The 26,957-nt window shown below is 42.9% G+C and overlaps 1 protein-coding gene across 6 annotated transcripts in view; it reads left to right on the top strand.

Moving 5' to 3' along the window:
* The first annotated feature begins 2,579 nt into the window (after positions 1-2,579).
* RIMKLB (ribosomal modification protein rimK like family member B) overlaps positions 2,580-26,957 on the top strand; it is a 57,646-nt gene continuing 33,268 nt past the window's right edge. For all 6 annotated transcript variants that reach the window (XR_015706753.1, XR_015706754.1, XR_015706751.1 and 3 more), the window contains exons 1-3: positions 2,580-2,715; positions 3,770-4,283; positions 10,564-10,784. Coding sequence is in view for 2 of the 6 variants with exons in the window: in XM_087767057.1 (XP_087623183.1) it covers positions 10,610-10,784 (175 nt within the window). In the remaining 4 variants the exon portion in view is untranslated. The remainder of the gene's footprint in view (positions 2,716-3,769; positions 4,284-10,563; positions 10,785-26,957) is intronic.

The following is a 26,957-nucleotide window of genomic DNA, read 5'->3' as shown; positions in this document are numbered from 1 at the left end:
TTGGGAGTATCAGACATGTCCAAGTGGGTATGTCCTGTCTTTGCAAAGTTGGGAGTGTAGCACAGAATGTTGAGCAACGTGCAGGTTGTGCCCCCGGGGCACAGACTGTGTGGCTGTATCTATAGGTTATGGAGGTTGGTGAAAGAGAAATTCACACTGGGGAGAATCGGGGCAGTAAGTTGAATATGTTGGGGGGGGTGGTGTGGTGAAAGCCTGGAGAGGTCACACCTGGAGTACTGTGTCCAGTTCTGGACTCCCCAGGAGGAGAGGCATGGACATACTGGATGAGTCCAGCAAAGGGGTGCAAAGATGGTTAGGGACTTGGAGCGTCTTCTGACATGAGGAAAGACTGAGAGAGCTGGATTTGTTCAGTGTGAAGAAGAGAAGGCTCGGGGAGATCTTATCAACATGCATAAATACCTGTCAGGGGGAGTGAAAGAGGTGGAGGCAGACTCTGCTCCATCATGCCCAGTCTTGTCTATTCAATGGGCACAAACTGAAATACAAAGAAAATCCATTTAAACACAAGAAAAACTTTTTTTTTTTTTTTCTTTTCTGTAGGGGTGGTCAAACACTGTAACAGGTTGCCCAGAGACATTGTGGAGGTACTCAAAACCCAACTGGACACGAGTCCGGGCAACCTGCTCTATCTGATCCTGCTTTGAGCAGTGGGGCCGGACTAGACCGTCTCCAGAGAGGCCTGCCAGCCTCAACCGCTCTGTGGCCCTGTGGCGAGGGATGGAACGGAGCTCCCTGTGCCACGTACACGAATGACGATTCATAGATGTGCAGTTCGGGTACGTGCCCCTCGGTGCCCGTGGGGCCATCGTGTGGGTTTGCTATGCACGTGGCAGACGTCAAACCAGTCGATACTGGGATTCTTGGGAATTCCCTGCTAACCGTCATGTTGGACTAGGCAGTCAGTTGTACCGGGACTGTCAGATACGTGACAGTCCCGTGCAGGCAGCATTTTGTTTATACCGCTCAGGTGAAGCAATTAAAGCAATTACCGGACGTAAGGTAGAACCTAGGGGATTTTCAACGCGCGTGCTGCTTAGCAAGTAGTCGCGTGTTGCAAGTGCCAGTTCAACCATTCATGGAAGTACAGGAGATGGGAAAGAGGAAGGACCACTGATGCTGTGGGTGTTTTGTGTCCAAAGCCTGCCCGCCATGTGTTTTGGAGGCAACGTGCTGCCAACATGGAATATACAGCTAATACGATATAGTGAATAAAAAGGGCGTGGTACAGGGGAAACTTTGTAGGTGTGCCAAAGAAACTGATAAAGGAGGTGTGTTGGTTAATGCCTGGGATGTGTCATGGTTGTTGGTTGCCAACAGTTATTATTTTGGAGAAATGACAGCAGCGAGGGATGATGCAGCGCGGGCTGCGTCAGGCGCGCGATGGTGCGCGGCAGGTGGTGTGTGGGACACCGCACGCAGCGATCTGTCGCGTGAAGGACAAAGGTCTGGGCTTCGCGCGCCACGTGCCAACCGCCGCAGAGACGAGCGCGACGGGCCTCGTGCGTTTTGCCGCAGCCCCTGTGGTGCTGCAGCCGGGCACCCGTGCAGTGCTGCAGCCGGTCAACGCGGCAGCGGGGCCGTGCCCGCGCCACCAGTGGGCAGCCAGGGCGGAAGGTGGGGCGCACGCCCCGGCAGGGCTGCGCCGTGCCTGGCTGGGCTGCGGGAGAAGCCGGGCGGCGACGCCGGGGCCAGGCTGCTGCGGCTGGAGCCCGGGCCCGGGCCGGGGCCTGCCGCGGCGGCGGGTTGACCAAAGCCCTGGCTGGGGCCGGTGGCGGAGGGCAGGCGCGAGCCGGAGGCCTCGGCCGTTAGACGGGGGCGGCCTCAGCGTGCGGGCGGTGCCGCCGCCCAGCCCCGGGGCGCCGGGGGCCCGGACGGGCACGGGCACCGGTTCGGTTCGGTTCGGTTCGGTTGGGCTCGGCTCGGCCCCGCCGCCCCTCCCCCGCCGCCTTCGCGCCCCCGGGCAGCGCGCGGGGCGTCAAGCGGGAGCGCGCCGCTGCCGCCGCCACCGCCCTCGCGCGCTTCCCCGCGCCCGCCCCACCCCGAGCCGGGCGCCCCGCCTCGCGCCCCCTCCCCCAGCGCGTGCCGGCCCCGCTCGGCCGTTGGCGCCGTCGCCGCTTCAGTCGGGCGGCGGGAGCGAGCGCGGGAGGCGGCGGCAGCGGCGGCCGCGCTGTGGCTGGAGCGGCGGCCGCGGGGGGCGGGGGTCTCGGTGCAGGGAACAGCCGGCCTCCTCACCCCAGCCGCGGGGAGGAGGGACACCGAGGAGGGGGAAGGGGGGGGCCGAGCCTCGCCTCGCCCGCTTCCCTTTAGGACCGCGCCGCCGAGCGACCGCTGCCGGCGGGGAGGAAGGGGCGAGTCTCCCCGGAGCTCTCGTCGCCCCGCGGCTTCCCTTCCTGGGCCCGGTGCCGGAGGGGAGGGGTTGGGGGGGGGCGCCGGCGCGCCCCCGCGGGTCCCCTCAGGTCCGGCGGTGCCCGGGGCGGGTGAGATGTCGGGCTGAGCGGGTGCGAGCCCGGGGGTGGGGTCCGCCGTGCCCGGGGGGGGAGGGCGGGGGGGGTTGGGACCGTCCCCTCAGCCGTCCCGCCCCGCCGCCGCCGCCGCCGCGCTGTGCCCATGGTGATTGTGCATCCCTGCGCGCCGAGCGGGGCAGCAGCGCTCCCAGCTGCCGGCGCCTTCCCGCCGGCCAGCCGGGGCGCCCAGGTGGGTGGTGTCCGCGGCCGCTTCGGGCCGGGGAAGCGGCGGCCGCCGGTTGTGCGCCGGGGAAAGCGGGGGGCGGGGGGGGGGCTCCGCGCCGCGGCTGCCGGGTGGCGGTGCTCCCGCCCCCCGGGTCGGGCTGGGGTGTAGTGCTGCGTGTGCGGGGTGGGGGAGGTCGCCTCCGTCCCTCCCGCCTCGCAGGCAGCCGGGCTTGCACGCCGCCTGCCTGCTCACACGCGTTCGCGGGTGCAAGCAGCCGCTGACACGGGGTGAAGAACCGCTGCCGTGCGCGTGAACGTGAAAATCTGCGCTTGTTGGGGGTAGTTTTTCACGTGATGCAGGGGGGTGTGTGTCTGCCGTTGAGTCTTGCAACGAAATCTTTACAACTAGGTTTCTTCTCTTTTGTTTTCTGATGTTTAAAGCGCTAATTGCACATGGGTGACTTAACTACCTAGGATCTGCCAGGGGCTCGGTTTTCGAACTGTGCGACTGTTAATCTTTAATTAACTCCATCGTTTAAGCAAGCATCCTCTAGACACGTTGTTTTGGTGTTTTTTGGTTTTTTTTTTTTTTTTGGTCATCGTTTATAAACGATTGTGTATTTTCTGTGGCAGAGTGGGGTCTAATGCATAGGAATATATGCTTCTGACCTGAAACATACTTTCCTCCAGTCTCCTCATCTGAATTCTAAATGTGTTTCTGGGGGAGGGGTTTAAAGACTCACACAAATAAATAGGAATAGTTTTCATAGGTTTTAAAACTTAATTTCTTCATATGCTCACGTGTAGATACAGATCTATCTTTCCTTTGAACGCGCATTCTTTGGTAAAGGAACAAACTGCTTAACCTACTCGTTTCTTTTTCCCCTTAAAAGGGGTTTCTGTAGTAGTATATTTCTGTACATTATTTGAAGTTGCACATTTCCCCCAATTGTGTTCTTCCCATCTTTTCCTTTGCTTACTGTCTTGTACTTCCGTTGGGATTTAGTTTATCTTTATTAGATACCTTTATATGTTTGTTTATGTCTAATAGGGGTGTCTCTCCTTTTTTTCCTCCCTAGGTGTTGGTGACTTCAGAGTCATTTAGGGGTTTAGTTCTGAGGAAGCAGAGACACGAGGACTGAGTCTATTTTACATAGAAAGCTACAGCTCTTCACCAGTACTCTTTTTCCTCCTTCCCATCCCTCCTCCCCCGTAGGGGAGGACAATTTGGCAATTATTTAACAGTCATTTACTCCCCGTTTCCCCCCTCAGAAATCCATCTTGGTCCCCAAGGCATCTGCTAGACGTTGCCTGTTCTAGGACCAGGAGAACGTTATCCTCATCATCATCCCTTGCTTGCTTTGGGAGCTTCAGTAGTACCCTTCCCTCCTTTGGAGCGCAGTGCAGAGAGGCATCCAGAAGACTCCTTGCCACCCTTTTTGGTTAGTAGAGGATCCAGGAAAAGGGGTACCCAGCAAGACACGTGACCTCCTTAAGGGAGCCAGGACTGAAGCAGCACTTGGCACACTGAAGGAAGCACCCATCTTTGGTATCTTTTTTTTCGTCTTCCACTCCTTCCTCACCAAATTTCTGGTAAGTCTCTTCAGCCCATTCATTCATACAGTGCATGTTTCCCTTCCCCCACTCCAGGCGCTGGGAGAAGCATGCACAGAGACAGAGAGGGGGGTGGGGGAAGGGAGCAGGGAAATCTGGCTGCGTACACACGGATCGGGGAAGAGAGGGGGGTATTGTACCACATTGCCGGGGAACCTGGGCAGAGGTGGAAGAACCTCTCTTCGGAAAAGCAGCCGATGTGGGAGGAAACGGATGTTTTACTTGCACGGGCGTGCGTGCACACACACACAGGGAGAGCGGAGGGGGGTGAAAAAGCTGAGAGCCTGTTGTAGGGAAAAAATACTAAGACCGAAGTAGAAGGATAGCTGATGCTGACCAGTATCGGGCTAGTATTGCAGAGAGGGAAGAGAATAGATTATTTACTGGAAATCAGGAAGTGGGGTGTGTGAATGAGGAATGTTATCACCTACTTGCAAGCATAGAGGAGGAAGGACGGGGCGGGGGTGTGTGTGTGTGTGGATGTCTGCCTTTTAGAGGCAATTGTGCCTGAAAGGATTGCTGCTAGCATCTTTAACGTTACTCAGTGCAAAGGTGGGGACGAGCAGATGAAAGCCGTCGCAAGGGAGTGCAGTTGCCCGTCTGCAGGGATGGCGGGTTGTACTGGGAATGAATGGGAACGATTAATATATTCCCATATCCTTTGACTGTTGCAGTCTACAAATCTCACAGGGAAAAGGAGGTGAATACTGTGATACGCTTTCAAAGAGGTTGTGCTTGGGGTTCACCTGCCTGCAGTGACTTTAAATGCTATGATGCATGTGCAGAGGGCGGATGATAATGCAGCAGCACTGGACAGATTGCGCTGCAGCTGCTCAATATATTATAAAAAATGCATTTAAATAAATATTTTAATTTTTCAGATTCTTCAGTTTTTAAAAATGTGTTCTTTCCAAAGATTCTCAAACAGTTATTTGACAGTCTTAGGAAAACTGGTTTCTGGTAGGTAAGAGAGGAATTTTTCTTGAGGTTGCCCTTAAGAATCACCACGAAGCAGCAGTGTCAGGAATGAGTTGATTTATCTTGGATTTATTTTTTCTAAAGCAATTTTAACAAGTGGTTCAAGATGTCAGTTTTTATCTCTGTATATAATTCATCATCTATACATATTTCCTTCAGGTTTTCTTTACATGATCATCATTCTGGTGTCTTTGTGTGGAAAAAAATTAATTGTGCTTTATACTTGAAACAGCTGTGAACTGTTTTCAGACCTGCTTTCCCTATGACATAGAAAGTCATTTCTGGGATGTTTGAAATACTGCTCTCTTCTCATTAAGATGAGACAGAGACTTCCATGACAGCGTATGATAGATCATATGCTGGGTCATATGCCGGATGACCGTTCGTTAGCTGTTTAACTGGTCTGCTACCTAAGATTGACTTTATAATTCAGAGATAACTTACGAGCATCTGCCAACTGTTATTAGGTCTTCAGCGTCTTGAGGTGTGGCCTCCAAAATAGCATTCTAGAAACTGCTGTAATGGTAGAGACAGTTGGTTTTTTGGAAGTGTGTACTCAGTTTCAAGCCTTAGCTAATTTATGATAAAAAGGAAAGCAGAATACCTTTTCCAACTTGAGTAACACTGTTCTGCAAACAAGTATTAAGGGATATGCATTAATGATAAATGCGAAGGTGCAGTGTTTATTCATAGTGAGGTGAGGGCTTGGAGCATATTTTTCCTAGTTCTCCATTTCCCATGGCAATCATAGCTGTCAGTCTCTTTGCTCTTTCCTTCTCACTTCCATGAGATTTTTATTGTCATTATCTGAGCTGTAGGGATTAAATGTGCCTAGAGGTACGCTAAAACTCCGATTAGTTTTTACCTCTTTATTAACTGCTGAAATCCATGGAGTTGTGTTAGCTGCATAGTGCTGTAACTGAGGCTGAGAGTCTGAGCCAGGGTCTGAAAAAGAGATGATTCTGGGAGGGGCTGATGGTAATAATTGTTCCACTAACTTGTTTCACAGATCACACTATAGGCAATGGGAGCGTGCTACAACATCAGATCAGAAGTCGAGCAGTTGAGATAGCTAGATCACATTGATTCCTGATGCTACAAAACATCTGGGATTCCATTTGTCACTCCCATAGGAAAGAAACGACCTAGCCCTTTTAATTTACAAAGGCATTGAGTAGCTGTGTTCTGAATAGAAAGGATACGGAATGATCTTTTTGCGTACTAGATATATTTTACATTACGCATTTATCAGTAATACACAAATGAATTAGTATCTCCTAATAACTGGTTTCTTGTTTCAGCTTAGGGGAAAATACATCATGATGAAAAAGAGACTAGTCCATTTTTCTCCTGCTTTTGGGTGTTGAAGACAGGACAAGGAGTAAATGGACAACGGAGACCAATCTCCCATTCCTGGAGGCAGGTCTCTAAGGCTCTCTCTGTGAAGAGAAGACCCCTTCAAGGGAAAAAGAGTGGTCTTCAGAGAAGATTTCCAGATCTCTCTAGACAGCTGATCTGATTGGTGGAATCCCCTGTGATGTTAATAAAACATATTCACATATGATGTAAAGCAGAAAAGTAGCACAGTGAATGCTTTTGTTAGAACAGTTGCTAAAGGTGTATTACAGCTTCAAGGAACGCAGGAGGAAATACGTTTGCATGTGATGGGGAGGGGAGCAAGGTGCTGTGTGAATGCCAGAATAAAGCCTAGCTTAAGCAATACAGGGATGCCACAGCTCAGAGTTGAGGTGAGCGTTCTGTTCCCTCTATAAATTGCAAAGAATCTGTTCCACACAGCATCTTTCTGAAGCAGAGGCAGCAGTGGCTGCATGGCTGGCGTGACATGCAGCTAGTTCGATTTTTATCATAGAGCTTTTACTTTGATGCCACCCTTTTACCTCTCCCAGCCTGTTTTATGCAGTTAAGTTTATGATGATTTTTTCCTTTTCATTTCATAAATCTATTAAATAGTTATTGAAAGGTTGTAGTTACATTGACTGCAGTAGCTTTGAGTGAAAACTGCATTTCAGCTGGTCGTCTTGAAGACATTTGAACATCTGCTCTTCTCCTTATATATACTATACTCATTTTGCAATAGATGCTGTCATGGATTAGGAAGTATTCCATGCACACCCAGCATTGTCTGAGGCTGTGTCTTTTAGATTGAAATGGGTGGAGTTGGTTTTCAGGGAAAAATTCTGGAAATCATATCCAGCTTGAGAGCTTAATGCTCTTGTGCATCTCACTGCAAGGCAAGCTTTCCTCCTACAGACCATTTTCTTGAGAATGTGGGAGGGATTGTTAAGATGTTTGGGTTAATAGGGTAAATTGCAGGTTTTGTGTTCCATGAGACTTCTTACACAATCAAAATAGAGATTATAAGGAGAGGCTGAAACTGGTAGGTAGATTCTGGTTTTAGGAGGAGAATGTTAGTGTGAAAAGGATATTTTTCCAGGTGGCAAAAAAAAAAATGTGGTATTGGGTTGGAGGTCAAGGAACCAGTAGTTAGGATTACTAGTTTCTGCTGCTGGCTCATAGCTTGATCTAAAGTGAGTTTCATAATCTTTACCTCCAGACTTGAGGTTGTTACCTGCCTGCCTCAAGATGAGATGCGAGCCTTTGCGTATACATTTATAAAACTTATGAGATTTAGAGGAAATGAGACATAGTATTAGGAGGGAGATGGATATGCATACCCAAGGCATTTTCATGTGACTGCTGGTTTAATGTGCTAATTGAGGTATCTGGGTGGCTCTTCTTGATATGCTGTAGCTCCTTTCAAAAACAGAAGAAAGATGGAGGAAAGAAAAGGCTATACCTTTTTTTCTTCCTTTCTTAAAAATCAGCAAAGGTTGAAGAAGAAAGTGCTGAAATGGCAATCAGGGAGAGGTGATGGCACAGTCTCTGCAGATTTAAGGGGGTGGAGGTGGGGCCATGTAGAAAAGAGATTTGAGAAAAATGGGAGCAGATCCCTGTTAGCAAAAAAATCAAGGGTTAGTAGCAAGCAAAAATGGGGAGAAGGCTGCTGGGGAGAAAATACTTGTTTGTTTGCACCAGTGTTAGAACCGGTACTGAGGGGAAAAAAGAGAACCCACAAAAAAAACGCAAACCAAAAAACCCAAACAGGCTGAAAATCTGTAATGGCTTCTGATTTTTTGTTTTGTTTTGTTTTAATTATGACAAAGTGTCTAGTATATTTTTTTTTATGTACTCAATTTTCTATAGCGTTTTTTTAAAATGAGGTAGGCTAGCCTGTTAGGTAGAGCTGCTTTTCAAAAGAGGGGCTGTAGGTGGGGCTGTTTGGTCTCCCCAGTCATTCATGCAAATAGCAGAAATAAAGGTAAATGGACAAGAAGCCTTCTGAACTGCTGTAGCAGTGCCATTTCTGAAAAATATAGCTTGTCCCAATTCTTAGCTGACTATGTTGTCCCAGGAAGTTTTCTGTAAACTACCATGTAGAGAAATCCATTGTTCAGAGAGGCAAAAGTGGGGCAGGATCTGAGAGTTGTCAGCCATTGCAAGCCCAAGCCTCATCTTGCCCTTTTCACTTTCAGCTGCTTTGAAGAAAAAAGGCGTTCTTTGAGGTATCAAAAGATATTCTTTACAACCTCCCATACCCATTTTCCCGCAGGGAGCAAATACTCCTTTTCCTGCTTTACCTTGAGCATCTTGACTGCTGTCAAAGGCTGGTCTGCATCTGTGATTGCCTTTCCCCTAGCTTCTGCTTCCTTTCAGTCTGATAGTGTGAAGAACTTTAGTCCTTGGCTTTATTGTTGCCTCTCATTTACCAAAGCAATGGAAAAAAAGTCACAGTCTTTGCTTGTTGTCATTATAGTTCTCAGTACCAGGAATAAAAATTGCCACTTAAATTTTTATCATCTTGTCAAGAAAAAGCTGTACTAGTAGAAAAAAACTGGGTTTTTAATTACAAAAAAAATGAGCTTGTTCTTATGATTGTAGCAAAACAATCGTTTTGTCCCAAAACCTGGTACAGAAACTAAAAATATTTGTAATATGAAATTAAAGCAGTTCTATACCTGTGGTGTTTCTGCACGTACATTTTCTGCTGACAGCAAGTCTTGTCATTAGGACTACCAGGCAAAACTCCTGTTTCTGTCCCTGTTTCTATTCAATTCTGTTTGAAACTCATGTAAGCTATATTGGTGAAAACAATGATTTCTACCTCTTTATTTTAATATGAAAGTTTAGAATGTGTCACAGAAAACAGCACTCTCTTTCTCCAGAATTCTTTTTCCCTACACCATTCTGCTTCTTGTTTTCCTTGAGTGTAAATGAGTAGTCCATTAACGTACCTGTAATTGTTTTGCAGCTTTTAAAATGTTTTAGTATATACTCAAAAATAGTCCAAGTCCTCTGTATTCAAAGCAAAAGGAGCAGTATCTTGCCATTATCACTTCTAGCAACATTGAAATTCTTCAATTTGAGCTGTTTTTTTTTCTGTTTTTGGTGCTGAATTCATTAGTGCTGTTTATGTATAAAGATGATTTAAAAAAAAAAATTGGAGCAAGAAAGGGCTAGCACTGAGATTCAAACCTTGATTTTGCTTTAGTTTACACATATTAATGTTTGGTATTCTTAACATTTTGTTGATGCTCCTTGTTCCATTGGTTTTTCCATTAATATGTTCTGGATAATACTAAACATATTTTACAGTAGATGTGAAGTATTTGTAAGAGAAAATCGGTCTTGAAATACTTATGTGGAAAATTCTGTTTAAATGGATTTCTTCCTTCTGGACTGCTTTTTTTAACACAAAGAATTTGGCACACTGTCTTCCATGTATGGTGGAAAGGGATACATCAAGTCTGTCACCGATGCTTTAGTGGTACCTAGTAGAGGGCTGAGTTATTTCCAATTGTAAGGAATTAATCCCAATCATAAAGTTGAAATTCTGGCCTTCAGAGATGGCCATTCAAAATGTTTTCAGTCCTTGGCATGCCTCTCAGTACTGTCTAGAAACGGGGATGCTAATACTGGTACCAGTCGTTACATCCAGTGTGTGCTTCTTGTGGATGAAACTGGGATGAGGACTGAGACGTGGTTTCTAGCATTTACATTCCATTGAATGTAAATGGATTTGTTTCTGTTGTTACTTCTGTTGCAGATTAGGCGTAGACATTATTTTCCCACTTGGAGGTTGGAAGTTGCACTCCATTGAAAAGGACTGAATTGTGCAGAGGGAGTAGGACTTGGTGCAGTGGGGAACATGAAGATAGGAGCCTATGTACTCTAACAGAGTCTCATCTTCTCCACCATCTAGAAGTTCCACTGAAAGGAAACCTTGAAGGTTGCAAGACAAGTCCAAGATGTGCAGTTCAGTTGCTCCCAGGCTGTGGTTCTTAACAGACCGTCGCATCAGAGAAGACTACCCTCAGCAGGAGATCCTGAGAGCGCTGAAGGCCAAGTGCTGTGAAGAGGAGCTAGATTTCCGGGCCTTGGTGATGGATGAAGTGGTGCTGACCATTGAGGATGGAAATCTTGGTGAGAATGAGCTCAGGCTGGGAATGTGCTGAAAGGGTACTTGGAAAAAGATTGTAAAATGGAGCATCTGTACTCTAATAATGAATTCCATGTGTGCCATACGTCATCTGAATCATGTAGATGTACATGATACCATGTTCTTTAGCATTTACTGTGATAATCAAATACAATTGTTGACTTTGCTAATTTGCATTAGAAATATTTTTGCTTTCCCTATGTAGAACAGAGAGGAGGGTTGCTTTATTTGTTGATTTCAGGATAAGGACTATAGGACCTCTCAATTAAGAAGAAATTATGGAGATTCATTTTTGCATAGGTACTTGAAGTTTATGGGTTTATTTAAGAGTTTCAGGGGGACTTTTTTCTTCTGTTTGTGTTCTGACTCCAAGATAGCAAACACGTTTGAAATAAACTAAAAGGAATTTTCAATGGACAGTACAAATTATCATGGAGCTAGAGGTGATAATGTGACATAACTAAAGCATGCTGCTGTATGCATGTGTAGTTACGTATATGCCAAAAAAGAACGTGGCTGAAAAAGTATGTGCATCAGAATAATTTGAACTGTTACTACAACTTACAGTGTTTTCAACTAAATTGTAAGTTTTCTGTTCTGTTTTCCTGTTGGCTTGTTTTTTCTGTGGCGATTAAAAAGGAAAAGCAAGACATTAAGGTGCATTAGAAATGTTAAGTAAAATGATTCTGTAGATAGTAAGCTTATGTTACAGGAATAATATTAATACCACCAGTGTCAAGCTGTGTAACACTATTATAATTTTTTATTTTTTTCAACTTTTTAATTTGGTTTTCCTAAAGAAAGGAGACTGCAGTGTTGTTTTGTACCTCTACCTGTTCTATTTCTCTTCCTCATATATCAGTCAAAAAAAAAAAATCACTGGAGATCCAGGGAAGAATTAAATTTCTGAAAGTTGTATTCGAATAATACTATGTCGGAAGGAAATACAAAAGTACCCTCAGCCCTGAAGAAGAGGCTGCCATGTGATCTTATACCTTGTTCATTATTGGGGAATCTATATAGGAGGGAAATCTTAAAACTGACTCTGGGGAAGAACTTTGGTCAGAATTTGTACCTTATTGTAGCATGAATCAGTCAAGCACAAAACAAATGCATGGGAAAACAGGATTGTTGATTCTGGTATTACTAAATTTTTTTTTTACATATTTTGTCTTTTATTTTGAGGTGTCTATGATTTTATCAGAGACTTGAAATTCTGTAGGATGTCTTCAAATCAAGGCAACTTCTTGACAGAAAGTGTGAACATCTTACTGGTCTGAGTGTGCTGTCCTTTGGACAGCGTGTTCTGTGAAGGCAGCCATCCTGGACTGTAGCTGTAGCCTCTAAGATGCATAATTGGTCTTTCAGCATTTCAGTATTGTTTTTATATCTTGGTGATGTTTTCTTCTTTCCTGTCTTCTGCCTGTTTTTGGGGAATTAAATATGGCAAGCATGAATTGTGGGCTTTTCTGCTTTCTTGCATTTAATGTCTCCGAATGCTGCATCTATTGCAAGAAGAAAAGATAAAGTATGCAAGCTGGAAAGCTAGTACTAAGGAATGTGTAGTACAAGAATGAGGAAAAATTAAGGAAATGACTAGAAAGAGAATGCAAAAAAAGGACATTATTTTCGTACAAAGTGTTCATTCAAAACTACATAAATAACGGACCTTTTGAAAAGGAGTGAGATAAAAATGCTGAAAGATTGCAGATAGAAATTTCCTTATAAATAATCTGGACTGTCTAATTGTGTGGCTGTTTGTTTTTTGGTGGGAATTGTCTGATATCAAACAATTACTTCTGTTGGAGAGAGATGGAAAATCTTCCCTCTTAATTTTCCAGTTTTCTTTTTTCTAGTGCTTAGGCACATGTTTTGATACAGATTTCTGGTGGAGGACACAAGCAAAAGTTCTGTGTTTCATTTTCCTTGTTAAAGTCCTCAGTTGGCCTAGGAAAAGGTGTCCTGGAACAAAATCCAGGAGGTAATGTGTTCTGTACTCTTTCTGTTGTCTACTGTTGTGTGGGGCGTCTGGTTTGAGTAAAATTTTGTACAACGTAAAGGAGTTGATGAAGAGAATGTATCTTCAGTGGATAATAACCTGCTTTTGCTTCCAGTTCTGCCATTATTTGTGTTGAAAGCTTAGCAAAACAGGGCTCAAACTTTGACGGTAATAAATGATATTGGAGGAAGTAATGCTTAGGTTTTCACATACTCACACTTAGGATTAGAGCGTTGTTTTGTCCTTTAATACCTAGGCAATTTCTTAAGTAAATTATTAAGAGAATGTTAACTTTACAAAGTCAAGTTGGAAATTACAGGATGCTGTTTAAAACTTTAGAAATGTGATATTTGTGTAGATGATATAACCAGAGATACTTCTTTGTGGACTTGCTGACTGTCAGGAACGTGGCTGAAGACTTCAGAGACCAAAAATTCAGCATAGGACGTTAAAAGCTTGAAATGATTTACCTCACAGAGGTTAAGTAGAATGGAGAAGACACTTCTAAACATAGGAAAATTGAGCAGAACAATGGGATACGTACCAAAATTGAAAATTGGCCCTTCCACCAATTACATAGTGTATACCTTGACAGTAGAGCACATTGATGTAAATATCACTGAAGCCCAAAGACAGATGTGGAAAACTTCCGCGATGCTGAGACTCTTAAAAGATCTGTGTATGTCAGAGAATGATAAGATAAGGCAAGCGTACCTGACGTGACCAGAGGGAGAGGAAGAGGTGGGGTTGTTTCAGTCAGTGGACACAGCAGTAGCAACTCCTCAGGGCATTGCTCTGCTGTACTGCAGGGCTGTATGGGAAGCGTGGCTGGAGTCCCAGGCAAGCCAGCAGTGTAGCCCCGGCAGTCCCTGCTGGTTCCTTTTCTTCTGCAGCTGAAACTCGGGATGACTCAGCATCCCAGCACCCGCCACAGCCCCAGTATTACTGGCCACGTGATGAACCTGCATGCAGCTCAAGATCCATGTTAGGTGCCTCAACTCAGCATGAGTCCAAAAGTGATTGTAAATGCAAATTAAGAGATGTAGAATTAAAGTTTAGAAGGAAATTTCTTAAACTGATTTAATAAACAATTTAAGGTCAACAAATAGTTCTTTGAAAGTAACCATGGTTTATACCTTATTTAAGTAAGTGGCTGCTTACCTGAGCCATGCATTCCTGTTTCCTTTGCATGCTGGCAGTACTACTCTGTAGATCTCCAAGGCAAAAGCTGAGTTAAAATAGGTGGAAAAGTCCAGCTGCATAAAACAATGAATGTTTTTCTGCTTCTTTGGTGGGCTGAACCTGCTGAAATGGTTACTGAATCAGACATGCACAACATTGGTGCACAGGAATGGGCAGGAATGCATGTATGGAAAAAAGTGGAGGATGATATTGCAGCTGTTCTGATTTAAACTGGCTCAGACTATGGTGTGGCTGTAGCCTAAGTTTCTTAAGAGCTAAATTCTTGAAGCTAAACCAGTCTAGTATGATCTACTGCGGAATGGAGCAGCCGTGTTCCTCTTGACCCTTTCCAGCCTTGCTGTTGCTGCTTGCCTTGTATAAGGACTTCATGTCTCTCTTGGCTTGCTTTCGTGTTGTAGCTAAGCTAATCTAATTCAAAAAAAGGTTGACCAAATTCTCTGCTCATTTGCAGGATCTGGCATTTGTGTGAGTTGAGTTGGCTAATCCAATGGAACACTAACTCCGCCCAAATAATGAACAGTTTTCTGTTGGAATAGCTTCCTGCATCAACCCATTTTGTGGTCACACAATTGCTAGCTCTTACAGTACATGAGGGCAGGGGAGAACAGGGTTCCTCTTTTAGGGAATGACTCGTATTTATGTTGATTTAGTTGTAGCTTCAAGGCATACTTTAAAACAGAGGAATTTTCTTATGGTTGGGATGCTTGATAGTGTCAGCTTTTTTTGTGTGTGTGTTTCTTTGAAGCATCTGGTATTTACTGCTGTAAGGAAAGCACCGTATTACGAAACTGAATGGCTAGTTGCCTATTCTAGTTTGGCAATTCCTATATTAATTTGAAATATATAGCAGGTAATTAAACAAAACTCTGCATGACATTTTCAGACACACATCTGAAGTCTTAACACGGCGTCCTGTTAAGATTTGTAGTTTTAAACTATTTGTCTAAGTTCGCTAGCACAGTGATAGAGCAGGGTTGGGGAATTTGAAACTAGACAAATTAAAGCTTGTGAGCAGGAATGTGTGGGGTGGGATGGGGGTGGAGGTAGAGGAAGCCTATAGGGAATAAGCATGCAATGAGACTTAGTGGATAAGAGAAAAAAGATAATTCATTGGTTGTCTCCTCTTTTTGAATAGAGCACTTTTTTTTTTTTTTTTTTTTTTTTTTTTTTTTTTTCCCTCCTCACCCGTGTCTAGGACTTAGCAGTAACCTTCCCCACAGACTACACACCTTACCTGTAGGGAAACGCAGTTCAAGAACTGTTCGTTGGTGAAGAACGTGCTAGGGAAATTTGGATCTTTCCTTTATTAAAATTATTTGCAAGAATATCTTCATTAAAATTCTTTGCTACCAGAATACCAGAAGTTGGAGATCACTGAACCAGCAACTTACCAATTCCTTTATTGTAGGTTTTCGGAATCTCCATGTTTTCTGATACTGTCCTGTGAAGGAAAATAGTTTTAAGGAAGGTTGCTTTCATGAACTTTCAACTATTAAAGATGCTGGAGTGAGTGGAATTGGTGTGTCCTAAAGCATAAAACAAAGTGTGAACTTTTCGTAAGACTTTCTTGGCTTTTTCTTTGGGAATGTAAAAGCAAGTGATCAGCCTAGGTGAGGAATAAAAAGGACATAATAGTCATCTGTTCTTAAACAGTAATACTTCGTGCATGGTCAGCTGGCTTTTCTTAAGTCAGATGGATGACATCTGGGAACTGATTTTGTCTTCACTTTTTCTGCAGAGGAAATATTTAGAAGATGGATTCTTTTAACTTGGTAAAGGTTGCTGGTGTAGGCATCTCGGTTTCCTGTGTGGGCCTGCAATTTGCAATATTAGTCACTATTTCATTTAAATCTTTAAACTTGCAAAATCTAATTTTTGTTTCATATGATCTGTCCTTCATTTCTAATTTGGTCTGAACTTATAGTAACATAGTTGTGATCTTTGATTCCCCCCCCCCCCGAGTTAGGTAGCATTGGAAATAAACGTGGAGGAATCAGGATAGTTGAAAGATTTCTGTAAAGTATAGAAAGCTGGGGAAAAAAGGGTAAGGGCTGAATAACAAATTCCTGTGTTTTCAGTGTAATGGTAAGAAAAGCACTCTATCAGCTGGATCCATGATAAGAGAGGACTTTTACATCTATGAAACGGTTGCTATATCAAAACATCAAAACTCTTTAATACTTTTGAATAATCTTTAAGTCACCTGAAGACTGTCTTCTATCACACAATAGGGAACGTAATCATCTCCTCTTCCTGCTGACTGTCTCAGCAGTCCCCTGGCACTTGTTAGTCCAGCAGTGCACCTTAGTGTAATAGCTTTTCCTGCGGTGTGCAGCAGTGGCTTTGGGAGTGATGGAGCAGAAGCAAGTGGCCTTGGCAAGGTGCCTTGTTGAGCACTGCAGAGTTGGCCTGTTTCCTGCTACTAACAACAGCCAGAGCAGCCATTGCTTCCTCTGCAGAGTTGGGAAATTGGTTTGTAACTCAATAGTGAGAGCTGGAGGAGAAACTGCATTGTGTGCAAAGGACTGGAAGGTGGTTAGACATGAAGTGAATTTTGTGGTGTTGAAAGTGCTGGGCTCAGAACCATTTGAAACTGTTTCTGATGTTCTTTCACTGTGAAAACCGATCACTGGCCAGTCCGATCGATGTTAAACCTTACTGAGCCTTAAGCATTACTAGTAGGCAGTTATGGACTATATAGAGGGGATTCTGGAATGGTAGGTGTGTTTAGAGGTGGGTGACTGACCACCCAAACATTAGATACCTCAGACAAACAGGTCTCTAGTAAAAAAAACAGCAATTCAAACATTTGCTTTATTATCGTAGAAACATATTTTAATAACAGTGCATTTCAACAGCTGCCGCATGTTTTAGGAGGAATTGTTTTCTTCCAGAACTGTGTCACCAAACACAACTTTCTTATGATGCATATAGGAAGAAAGGATTTATACTCTGTGACCCTGGGTGTCCTTGCAGTTTTCTTCCGTACTATCAGGGATTTCTATTCTTATATGAATGATCACCTGTTATCTCAAACTGATGCTAAATAACGAAGGCTAACAATGAATTTGATCTTCTCAAAATCGTTCTATTTCTTCAGTAAATGTCAGTATGTTATCAGTGGTAGATATGGGCTCAGTCCAAAGCTACCTTTGCAAGGTGGAGAGGTAGGAATGTTTCTGCATGGAAATATTTCATTATGGTCATTTCAGAGGGCTGTGTTAAGGACTGAAGTTTTTCATTCGCACGTGTTCTAGAACAGTGAGCCAGGAAAATCAGACTTGTAGGGCACATCATCTTGAACATACGTGCATGTCATCATATCTGAAAATGCCAGAAAGCATTGCCAGATTTTTAATTGTTGTAAGAATTCTCAGGAATGGCCATCTGGGGGAAAAGCAATGTAAAAAAGACAAAAGCGAGATGAAAGAGGTATTGCCATACATCACAGTCAAGAAATGAAAATTAGTCTAACATTTCACAAGACAGTCTTTAACTGGGTGGAGGTTTCTGTGTCACTTTTCCAACAATCCGTGTTCCAGTGCTGTCTCACCTAAGCGAGTTGTGCTGGCACAATTGTCTAAGCAGTTGCATTGTGAATGAGGTCTGCATACTGGTGTAGTTTTAAACCAAATCAGCCTCTCCTTGGAGGGTGTTTCTTAATGCTGTATCAGTCCTCTGAGGCAGGTAAGAACATGACTGCACAAACGATAGTGTTCTGCAGCACTTAAATCAGGAGAGCAAAGTGTGTGTGTTGGGGTGTGAGAGATTAGAAGATAACCACAAGTATCGGTGTGAAAAACTTATCTTATGAAACTGACAACTATGCTTGCTAAGCAGTGACAGTAGCTTCAGTTTCCTCCACCTTTTCTCCAAGTCTAGTTGTTACCCCTTTGTGAATGATAGGCAGTTGATTGATCCTCAGTGACTGTGAATATGAGAGAGACTGGTACTGCTAAACTTTGTTCAGTGTCGAGATGGGTCTTCCAGTGTGCAGACCTGTGTTATAACTGATACGGAGTTCCAGGAGTGCTGTGAACAAGTCCCTTTATTTTCTTATTTTTATAAACTCTGTCTATAAAACATGGTGAAATACTGGTTTCAAGAATTACACTTTCCTTTTGTACCTGCCCTTTGCTGCATGAAAAGGCTGGAATGAAAAGAACAAACAAAAAAAAAAAGTTACTAATGAAACTATCACTTATTTTTTATTTCCTTGTATTGTAAATAATTAGCATTTACAATGTCACAAAAATCTGTGATGGTGTCCTTTTAATGATTGTTCTTTGAATGGAAGAGCTTACATGATTTCTATATCTGTTTAAAGGTCCAGTCCATTTTAGGATTAAAAGTGTGATATGGAGTTCTAAAATGCCTTTGTAATTGTCAAAAGTTTAAGCAAGCTCTGGTAAGCAGGGTGTGTTATATGGGCTCTGACAACATGAGTGGAATACCTGAGAACAAAGGTATTCTGCTCGTGTCAGAGAAACGCTGCTAGAATTATACTAATTAACCACTTACCTGCTTTAACTAATAGAAGGCTTTTCCTATCATACAGAAAGGTTTTCATGCTCTGGACTTCCTTATAGTGCAAGTATTGAACCGGGGACTGTCTTGCTATGCTTGTTACTCATCTTGACACATCTGTGAGTAAAACGTGGATGACACCACCCCCACCACCCCCCCCCCCCCGCCTCCCTTTCTTGAGAGGGCATGCTTCTGGTTTTGTGTGGGTTTGGTTTTTTTTTTTTTTTACCTTTCAGTGAAATTGTACCAGTGAAGAATTTGGCTTCCCATGACAGAGAGGGGAGAGGAATGTGCTCCTTCCTAAGCTAAAGTAAAAAAGTAATCCAATAGAATACTTGCACTGTGTGCTTAACATGAAGAAAGTTCTCTTTGTTTCAGATACATGGTGTTGCATGATATAGGTAGAAATATTGGAGAATTGAACATTCCCAGTACTAGCATAGTGGAAGAACAGATCTTGGAAGAGGCAGACTAGTTGATCCATTTGGCAAGGGGTGAGGGAAAAAGTCTAAATGTGCCAGTGTTCTCTCCTGGATTTTTTAGCTGAGAAGGGGGGTGGGCTGCACTGACACAGTAGATAAGGTAGATGATTTTGTTTACAGTAATAGTTGTAATGTAACATTGCTGAAATAATATGCTCAAAATCCATGCTATCAAATCCTGTTTCTTGGCAGTTTCAGTCTAAAGAAGAATTAGATCTGGTAGGGAAACATAGCATTCAGAAGATCAATAAATATCTCTCTTGAGTTCTAAAGACTTGATTTGAGTGTGTTCTCTGAGTATCCAGCCTGTTGTCGTCTTGTGTTGGTACAATGCTGTGGAACTTCTTGGGGGGGGATTTCGTTTTAATTTGAGTTTATGCAAGGACAGAAGAGGAAGTTGTTTGTAAAAAGTTGTGTAAGTGTTCCCTTTAGTTGTTCAGAATATAACACTATTTATTGTTTGAGAAGTAGTTCAGGAATAGAAATAAATAAGTAGCATAGACAGAGCTGTTGGATCACAATACAAATGTGATTCTCATTACAGGTCTCTCTCATCACAATGCTGGGCATCCCCGGTCCATGGGAAGGCATAAGGGGGTTTAAGCCAGCTCAAGCCCATTGCTCTCTTCAAAGCTCTTTGGGTAGTTGTTCAGTTTTTACACTCTAGGTTGGGCTGAGCCCTGTGTATGCTCCCCCATGCTGGTCTAGTTATCTCAGGAAGACATTCATGCTCTTGCTGCTCTCCTGGACAAAGATTTACACAACCAGTTGATGCACGCAACTGAAAGTCAGCCAATCCCCCTAACTGTTACAGCTCTTATCTTAGAAGCCGCCTCCCAGTCCCCTTCGTCATAGTATAAGGTCAGCTTTCTTTGCCACAGGTGTGGTCAGTCACTTTCCACATTCTTCCCAGAGCTTCACAAGCATATCGCCCTTGCCTGTCTCCACTGAGCCTTCTCAGGAGTTTATTGATCCATCACATGGAGAGAAGAGCTGGCAGTGTGTAGAATCTGGGGTTTGGGGCATTTGCCTGGCTGTAAGAGACTTCTCTTACAACTTCTGTCTTAGGTGGAGGAAGTAATGGAATACAAGTGTGTTTCTTCCCAGGTTCATGCCCTGACCTTAGAGAAGTAACATTTTCATCTTGGACCTGGTAGCTATTTGCTTTATGTAACACAAAACAGATTGATATGAACAGAGAGAGACCAACTTAGGAAGATTGTGTAGCCTAATGACTGTGTCGGTATTTGGATTCCATATCCAAGTAACTGTCCTTGAATGATGAGGTAGAAGACTATCTCCACCGCTACCGAGTGCTTACTGTGAAAAGTGCCAAAATCCGTTTGTGAACCTTTGTGTTTGAGAAAAGTCAAGCTGCTGCTTCTAAATTTCTTTTTATGCTCCACATAGTACTGTGAAGGTCTTGAATTAATGAATTGATTCTCTTGCTTTCCCCACCCCCACTAAAAATTACTGACTTCATTTTTCAATTAGCTCTTGAAGCTGCTTAGACCACCCAATTGAGAATCATCTGAGGATTTAATTTTTGGTAGAAGCATTACTTAAATAGATTAGAACGAATTAAATTTGGCACTCAAGGGAATCATGGCCTTTAGTGTTTTTGTTAGTTGGTTTTTGTATATTGGAACCATTTGTTCAAAGAGTATTTTATGAAGTGACAGTACCATATATGATGATGGAACAAAAATGTCTATGTTGTTTCAGTATGGAAGAGTCTGACCTATCAGTAGTAGATAGTTTTTGTAGATAGAGATCTCAGGTTTTTTTCAGTTGTATAACTTTTTTACTCAGTAGTCCCCAAATAATATTAATCTGAAAAATCTAGGGCTTTTTGAAAACACAGTTTAAATCCTCAGTAATGTTCTTGTAGTATGAGTGCAATGGTTTGCCATGTTTGCCAATGCAGAAGCAATATATAGGAAAGTAAAGAGATTTGTCTAAGGCACCACAGTAAGTAGATTTGATTTATGCGTATGACTAGATTGCTAGCTGCTTGCTTCTGTGTACCAAGACCAGTGTTTCTAAGTTAATTTGCTCATTTTATGCTTTGACATCTGAATGGGTGACCTAACTGCTGAAACTGCTGATGTACTGACATTATGTTTACTTCCTGTCAAAGTCAGGATTTATTTAAAAGTAAAATTTCACACACTCAAGATGGTAAATGGATGAAATGTTCTAATCTGTAATGCCTTCTTCCCTGCTTTCCAGTAAGAAGAGCACATTGCTTGCTTTGTCTCTTATGTCTGAAACAAAACAAAAACTTGGTTTCCTCTGTTGGCCAGGCAGGTGACATTAATACAAAACTGGTACTTTGCTTAGTTTGGATGAGGAAATCTTGGGTTTTAGTACTGATTCTGCTCTTAAGCATCATACTGTATCTGATAAAACACTGAATGAGGTGGTTTTTGATGTTGCGGATGGGTCTTATATCACCCATTTTAACATTATAGTGGGCCAAAACTTTCCATTATAAAACAGATTTTTATTGTTTAGAATTTGTCCTTCCTTATTATTATACCGCCCGCCCCCCTACCCCTCAAGTCTTAATTATCTTTTTGAGGGAGTTTTGGAAATTTTCTGTACAGTGATTCAGTGGAAGGGGGGTACTTCAAGGAAAAGACTATGTTTTTCTATTTTTCTCTAAATTTGTAAGGATGTTTTTGGAAGAACTAGCTTGGAACAGGAACTCAATTTGGCTTAAGTGGCTTTTGCTTGTTATACCTCTGAAAGTAGACATAGATTTGTCCCACATTATTACTCTTTCAAAAAATAGTCTGTTAAGCACCTTAAAGGCTTCTTTAAGCTTCACAGCTAAAACATTTGAAACATACCCTTTCAAAAAGGGGCAAAAAAGGGACTTCTGGTGTTGTGGCCTTGTGGGATGGGCTACAATTTGGTCTGAGCGCACAATTTAAAATGGAGATTTTCTTTCGTGTTGGTTATACCTTCTCTCACCGATACAAAGACCTGAATGGAGTAAATTGCTCCATTCCAATGTAGCGAGGACAAGAAGAGTGAAATTGGTTTGGAATCGGGGACTATGGTGTCAGTGGGGAAAAATCTGGTGTGAAGGCAGCGTGTTTTGCAAACATGCTGGAACAAGACACAGTGACAGGAAGTGATTGCAGTGAAACTCTTGCTAGATAAGAAATGGCTTCCCTCAAGAGCTGGAAACCAGTGGGAACATGGGTTGTGTGTTGAAGTTTCCTTGGGAAGAGATGCAAACTGAACAAGGAGCCTCAAATGGAAAACAAGTTTGGAGGCAAGGCAGGAAACTGAGTGGTTAGAGTGGTATTCAGAATCGCAGCAAAGAAGCTACTTGACAGTAGGAGAAATCTGTAGTTTGGAAATGAACTGGAAGAATAAGGAGAATAGAGTGAACGTGGGACAGAAAGGAAGTGAAGCACAGGTGTTACATCTAGGGGAATTAATCCTATGGGGGATGAGTGGGGAGTGAGAAATCAGGGTGAAGCAAGCTGCATGCAGTAGTTGCTGATTTCCAATGCCTGGAGTGGAATCAAACCTTCCAGAGCTTTTCTCTGCTGCAGAGAAACATTTCTTCTGCCAGTTGGTTACAGAAATATTTGCTGACAGTGGAGCCCATTCACTTTAAGTGCTGGTCCACATAGAGGCTGCTGACCCAGTGCTGCTGACACTTAGCTGTCAGCTCAAGTGTCAAAGGTCTGTATGGTAGGTGAAACTGTTCTAATCCTCATGCGCTATTCCACCAGTGTCAGGCATGTGTTAGATGCCAAGTGATGAAGTTTGCTTTTGATTATCTGCAAATGTAAAGATAAAATACTACGATGAGTAGCAACAGCAAATATCCAAAAACTAGAAATTGGCAAAAGCAAATTTGCATTTGTGACTCCTTTGTTGTGTATTTGTTTTCAGATACTACATTTTAAATTACGTGATCACATTCTACTTTTCATCAGCCTCCTTAAAGTACAGGGCGTTCTGCTCTGCAAGTGTAACTTGTAGCATAGTGAAGGAGAGGACAATTTGTAGGATGCCTTCTTTGTGGTTACAGGAATTTGTGACAATTGAAGCAGAACATTGCTGGGAAAAAAGAGTTAGTCTGGTGATTTAAACTGGGCTGTTCAGAAATTGCCTTTAATTGCATGTTTTTGCATTTTCTGAGTGCCCAAACTTTGGATACTAGGATCAGCTTTGTGAAAGTTCTGAATACTTGCACCTACAAATAAAATCAATCGGAGCAGCATCAGCAACTGAGAAATCGTGGTCTCCCAAATGTGGCATCTAGAATTCCTTCTTTAACACTTATCTCTGGGTTTCCCTTCCCCATATGGGAAATCAGTAGAATACTCACTGGTGTCCTGTGGTGTTGACAAAATAAATTAAGATTGTGAAGCACTTAAATGTTACTGTGATAAGCACAAAAAATAAAGATCAAGAAGAAATTAATAATGGTGTGTTTCAAGCAAGGATTTTGGTACACCAATCCATGGACTACACACTGAACAATATAAAAGAAAATACAGTGCTGAGTAGCTGCTTGTTAAGTGAGTGCTGTACCTCCTGTGCACATTAGATAAATGCTGTGGGGAAAAATAATGTTTGTTCATGTAATTGAAGACAGTATGTGGGTGGGATAGCAGATCAATGCTACAGACATATCCTTAGTTGTGGCTTTTTCTAACCTTTATGTGCTTGACTTTGGCTTCAATAGTTTTCTCTTAATGTAGCTTTTTAATGTAATGTTGTATACACACATTCTTTGTAAATAATGTATGTGCAGTCACATAGGGACTGTGCTGGATGCAGAAACACTGTTTACTAGCCAGGCTTTGGAAAATGTAGATGTAGGGAAAAAGAGGAGTGATGCAATGATAACCCATTACTTGGGTAGCCCAATACTCTGTCTTTGAATAGTAGTCCATGGATATATTTACATTCAAGATACGTATGTATCCTGTCAGGGAGACTGAGGAATTATTTTACCTGTCTAAATACCTGGAGAGGTTGTGCTTGTGCCTTGTTCTCCTTCATACTTGTTTCATGAATATGTAAATTGGCGCATCCCTGTTGTTACTTTACTTCTCAACTGCTTTGGAAAATAGCTTACTCCATTCCTGGAATTCTTTTTGTTTGGGTTCTTTTGACAGCACTGCTTTCAGTGTTTATATTTCATATTTTATGAGGTGCCTTGCAGGCTGTTTTTCATGGTTAAAAACATCTTCATATATATATATCTATCTTCATATATAAATAAATAAAAGTAATACATTACTTTTGGATATCAACATGAAGTATTGGACCTTCTTTTCCTGGAGGAGGAACAGACCCACAGGGTGAGCTACGTTCTTAGTTCTGTGGCCAGGCAGGATGCCGTGCTTTGAGTTGATTTTTTTCTTAATGTGAAGCAGGAAGGGAGCACTAGTGAACCTGACTGAGCCTGCCATGGTAGAGGCAGTCAGCTGTTATGATCTTGAAATTATTTTTTAGGGAGTTCCAGGATTTCCTGCACCAACTACATGTATCTTTTAGCTCACTCTTCTAGAAAGCAGAGCCATCCAAATCTTACCTCTTCATGTTGTTGAGGGGTGGCTTTCATTCCTATATCATGCCTTTTCCTTCTCAGTGAACAAGGTTTTTATTAGTAACAAAAGAGGCCATATCAAGTTCTCCTGCTAGTGTTACTATGTGTCCCCGTTTCCCTGACTCCGATGATATTCATGAATATCCTGTAGACTAAGATTAAAGGTTTAGCTCTCCTTTGCCTGGGTTGCAGTCCGTATCTGGTTATTCCCAGTGAGACAGAGTTTTGGTAATTGTACCTTAAAAATTCTTTAAAGGTTTGGAGTAGCTCTTACTTGTTCCACAAAACTAGATTCAAACTCAACTCAGGACCTAAAGGGGACTACCCTTTGTGCCCCTGACAACTCTCTGTATCTGCAGCTTTCTGTGAAGGACTGTATTGTTGGATGACTGCTTCTGCCAGGAGGATGGAATGGTGGTGAGCAAGACCTGTTTTCAGTTGTTTATTTATAGCTTAACAATAAAAGCCCTATAACTTTTTTTCCCCCTCTTCATTACTTTGTTTTCCAGACAGGATTTGCCTTTACCATATACTGGATTTCTTCTTAAATCTCTTTACAAGTTGCATTGTGGTCAGGGAATCACGCTGTGGTTCCCCTCCCAGCTGTCAAACCTATAGAGGCGCTTTCAGCATGAAGAACTTTATTTTTTTAATGACTGTAAAAACTTGTCAGATGATCTTGATTGTGCAAAAGAAGGAAAGGATGTTTCCCAGTGAACCCACAAATATAGTTTGAGCTGTGAAATGGTGCATTGTGGAGCATGCATCCTACTGTTGCAGACGCATAAGAGGCCAGGCATACCACAGGAGAATGCCACAGAGAATCATAGAGTAATTGAGATTGGAAGGGACCTTTAAAAGTCATCTGGACCAGCCTTCTGCTCAAAGCAGCCAACGTGAAAGCTAGAGCCAGCTCTGAAGTTAGATCAGATTGCTTGGGGCATATCCAGTCGGGTTTTGAGTATCTCCAAGGATGAAGCCTCCACAACCTCTCAGGACAAATCTGTCAAAAAGTTTGACCATCCTCATGGCGGGAAAAAAATACCTAAATACACTGTCACAACTGTGTTTGCAAGTTGTGTCTGTTGCTCGTCTCTTGACTAGCTCTGTGTACGCCAAAGCAAAGCTGCACGCATGTGATCCGCTCCTTTGTGTGGAGCACAAACTCTCCTCCTCACTTTCACAGCCTGTCCTTCTGCAAGAGCCTTTATCCATTCACCACAGTACTCCAGGCATGCGAACTATCCAGCTGCCAATGAGGAGAGTTTATGGGTTGGAGTCATGGTGTAAGCGTAGGTATAAAGGCAGAGAGAAGTTACTTAATAATAATGACTGGAAGTTTTTGAGATGTGCATGTTCATATCCTGCTTCCTTTTGTTTTTCTGTCAATCTTCCCAGGATCATTCTGGCCTAAGACTGAAATGGTTCTTTGTGCACTCCTCCTTACATGCTTGGGACTAAAGGTGAGGCAGGATTCTGAAAGTGCATGCCCTTTGTGGATGCTTTGAGGTGAATAAGGTCTGTGGCTGCAGGTGAAAGGGATGCCGTACGTGTAAACTGCATGTTGTAATGCTTGTAATTGTTTGTCATGCTCGAACAAGGCTGGCAGCTGTACCTTTATAGCAATTTTAATGCAAGTTTTTCTTACCTGGCAGAGTGGGAGCCACTGGAGAATGTATTATCTGCATAGGACAGGAGAGCAAGAGTTGGAGAAAGAGAAATCGGTCTGACAGGCTTGTTTTTATGAAGTTGGAAGCTGGGCTAGCATAGTGATTATAGGGTTGTAAATGTAGGAAAAACAAAAAAACAAATTTCACTATAGACAATTCTACAGTCTCGAAACAGCACTATCTTGACAATTTAAGCTGTTCAGATCATTACTGTCGTTGCTGTGATCCAGCCTCCTCTGTTGCAGTTGACACCTGGATTGATGAGATCTTACAGTGAGCTGGTTCAGCTTGCAATACCTGCAGAAATGGAACTCCACAAAAGAACAGAATAGTTTCCTGCTGGTGTAGGAAGTTTACCTGCTGGCCAGTGGGTCTGATGAGCACTAGTGCGAGTGATAGGGAATGGGTGGTACTATATGCCACTGTAGAATTGCATGGGGCTGGAGAGTAAAACTGTTGCAGCGACAGACTGACGTAAATTGTCTTGGAACCACAACCTCAGGTGAGTGTTATGTCCAATACAGGGATTTCTAAAGAGGTGCTCATTTCTCTGCCTTTCTTGCTTGGGTCTTCCAAGGTGCGTAGCATGCAGTTAAACGTTTTCCTGTAAGAATTTTTAATCTTTTTAAATTGCTACAAGTAGAGTCTAGGAGTGAATGTAAATTACAATTCTGTTACTGAGAGTGGAT

Source organism: Nipponia nippon, unplaced genomic scaffold (genome assembly GCF_047370975.1).
Source record: "Nipponia nippon isolate SJK-2023a ecotype South Korea unplaced genomic scaffold, ASM4737097v1 scaffold_3, whole genome shotgun sequence".
NCBI classification, from domain to species: domain Eukaryota; kingdom Metazoa; phylum Chordata; class Aves; order Pelecaniformes; family Threskiornithidae; genus Nipponia; species Nipponia nippon.
The sequence above is the reverse complement of the archived record's forward strand: the minus strand, read 5'-3'. Positions and strand labels throughout refer to the sequence as shown.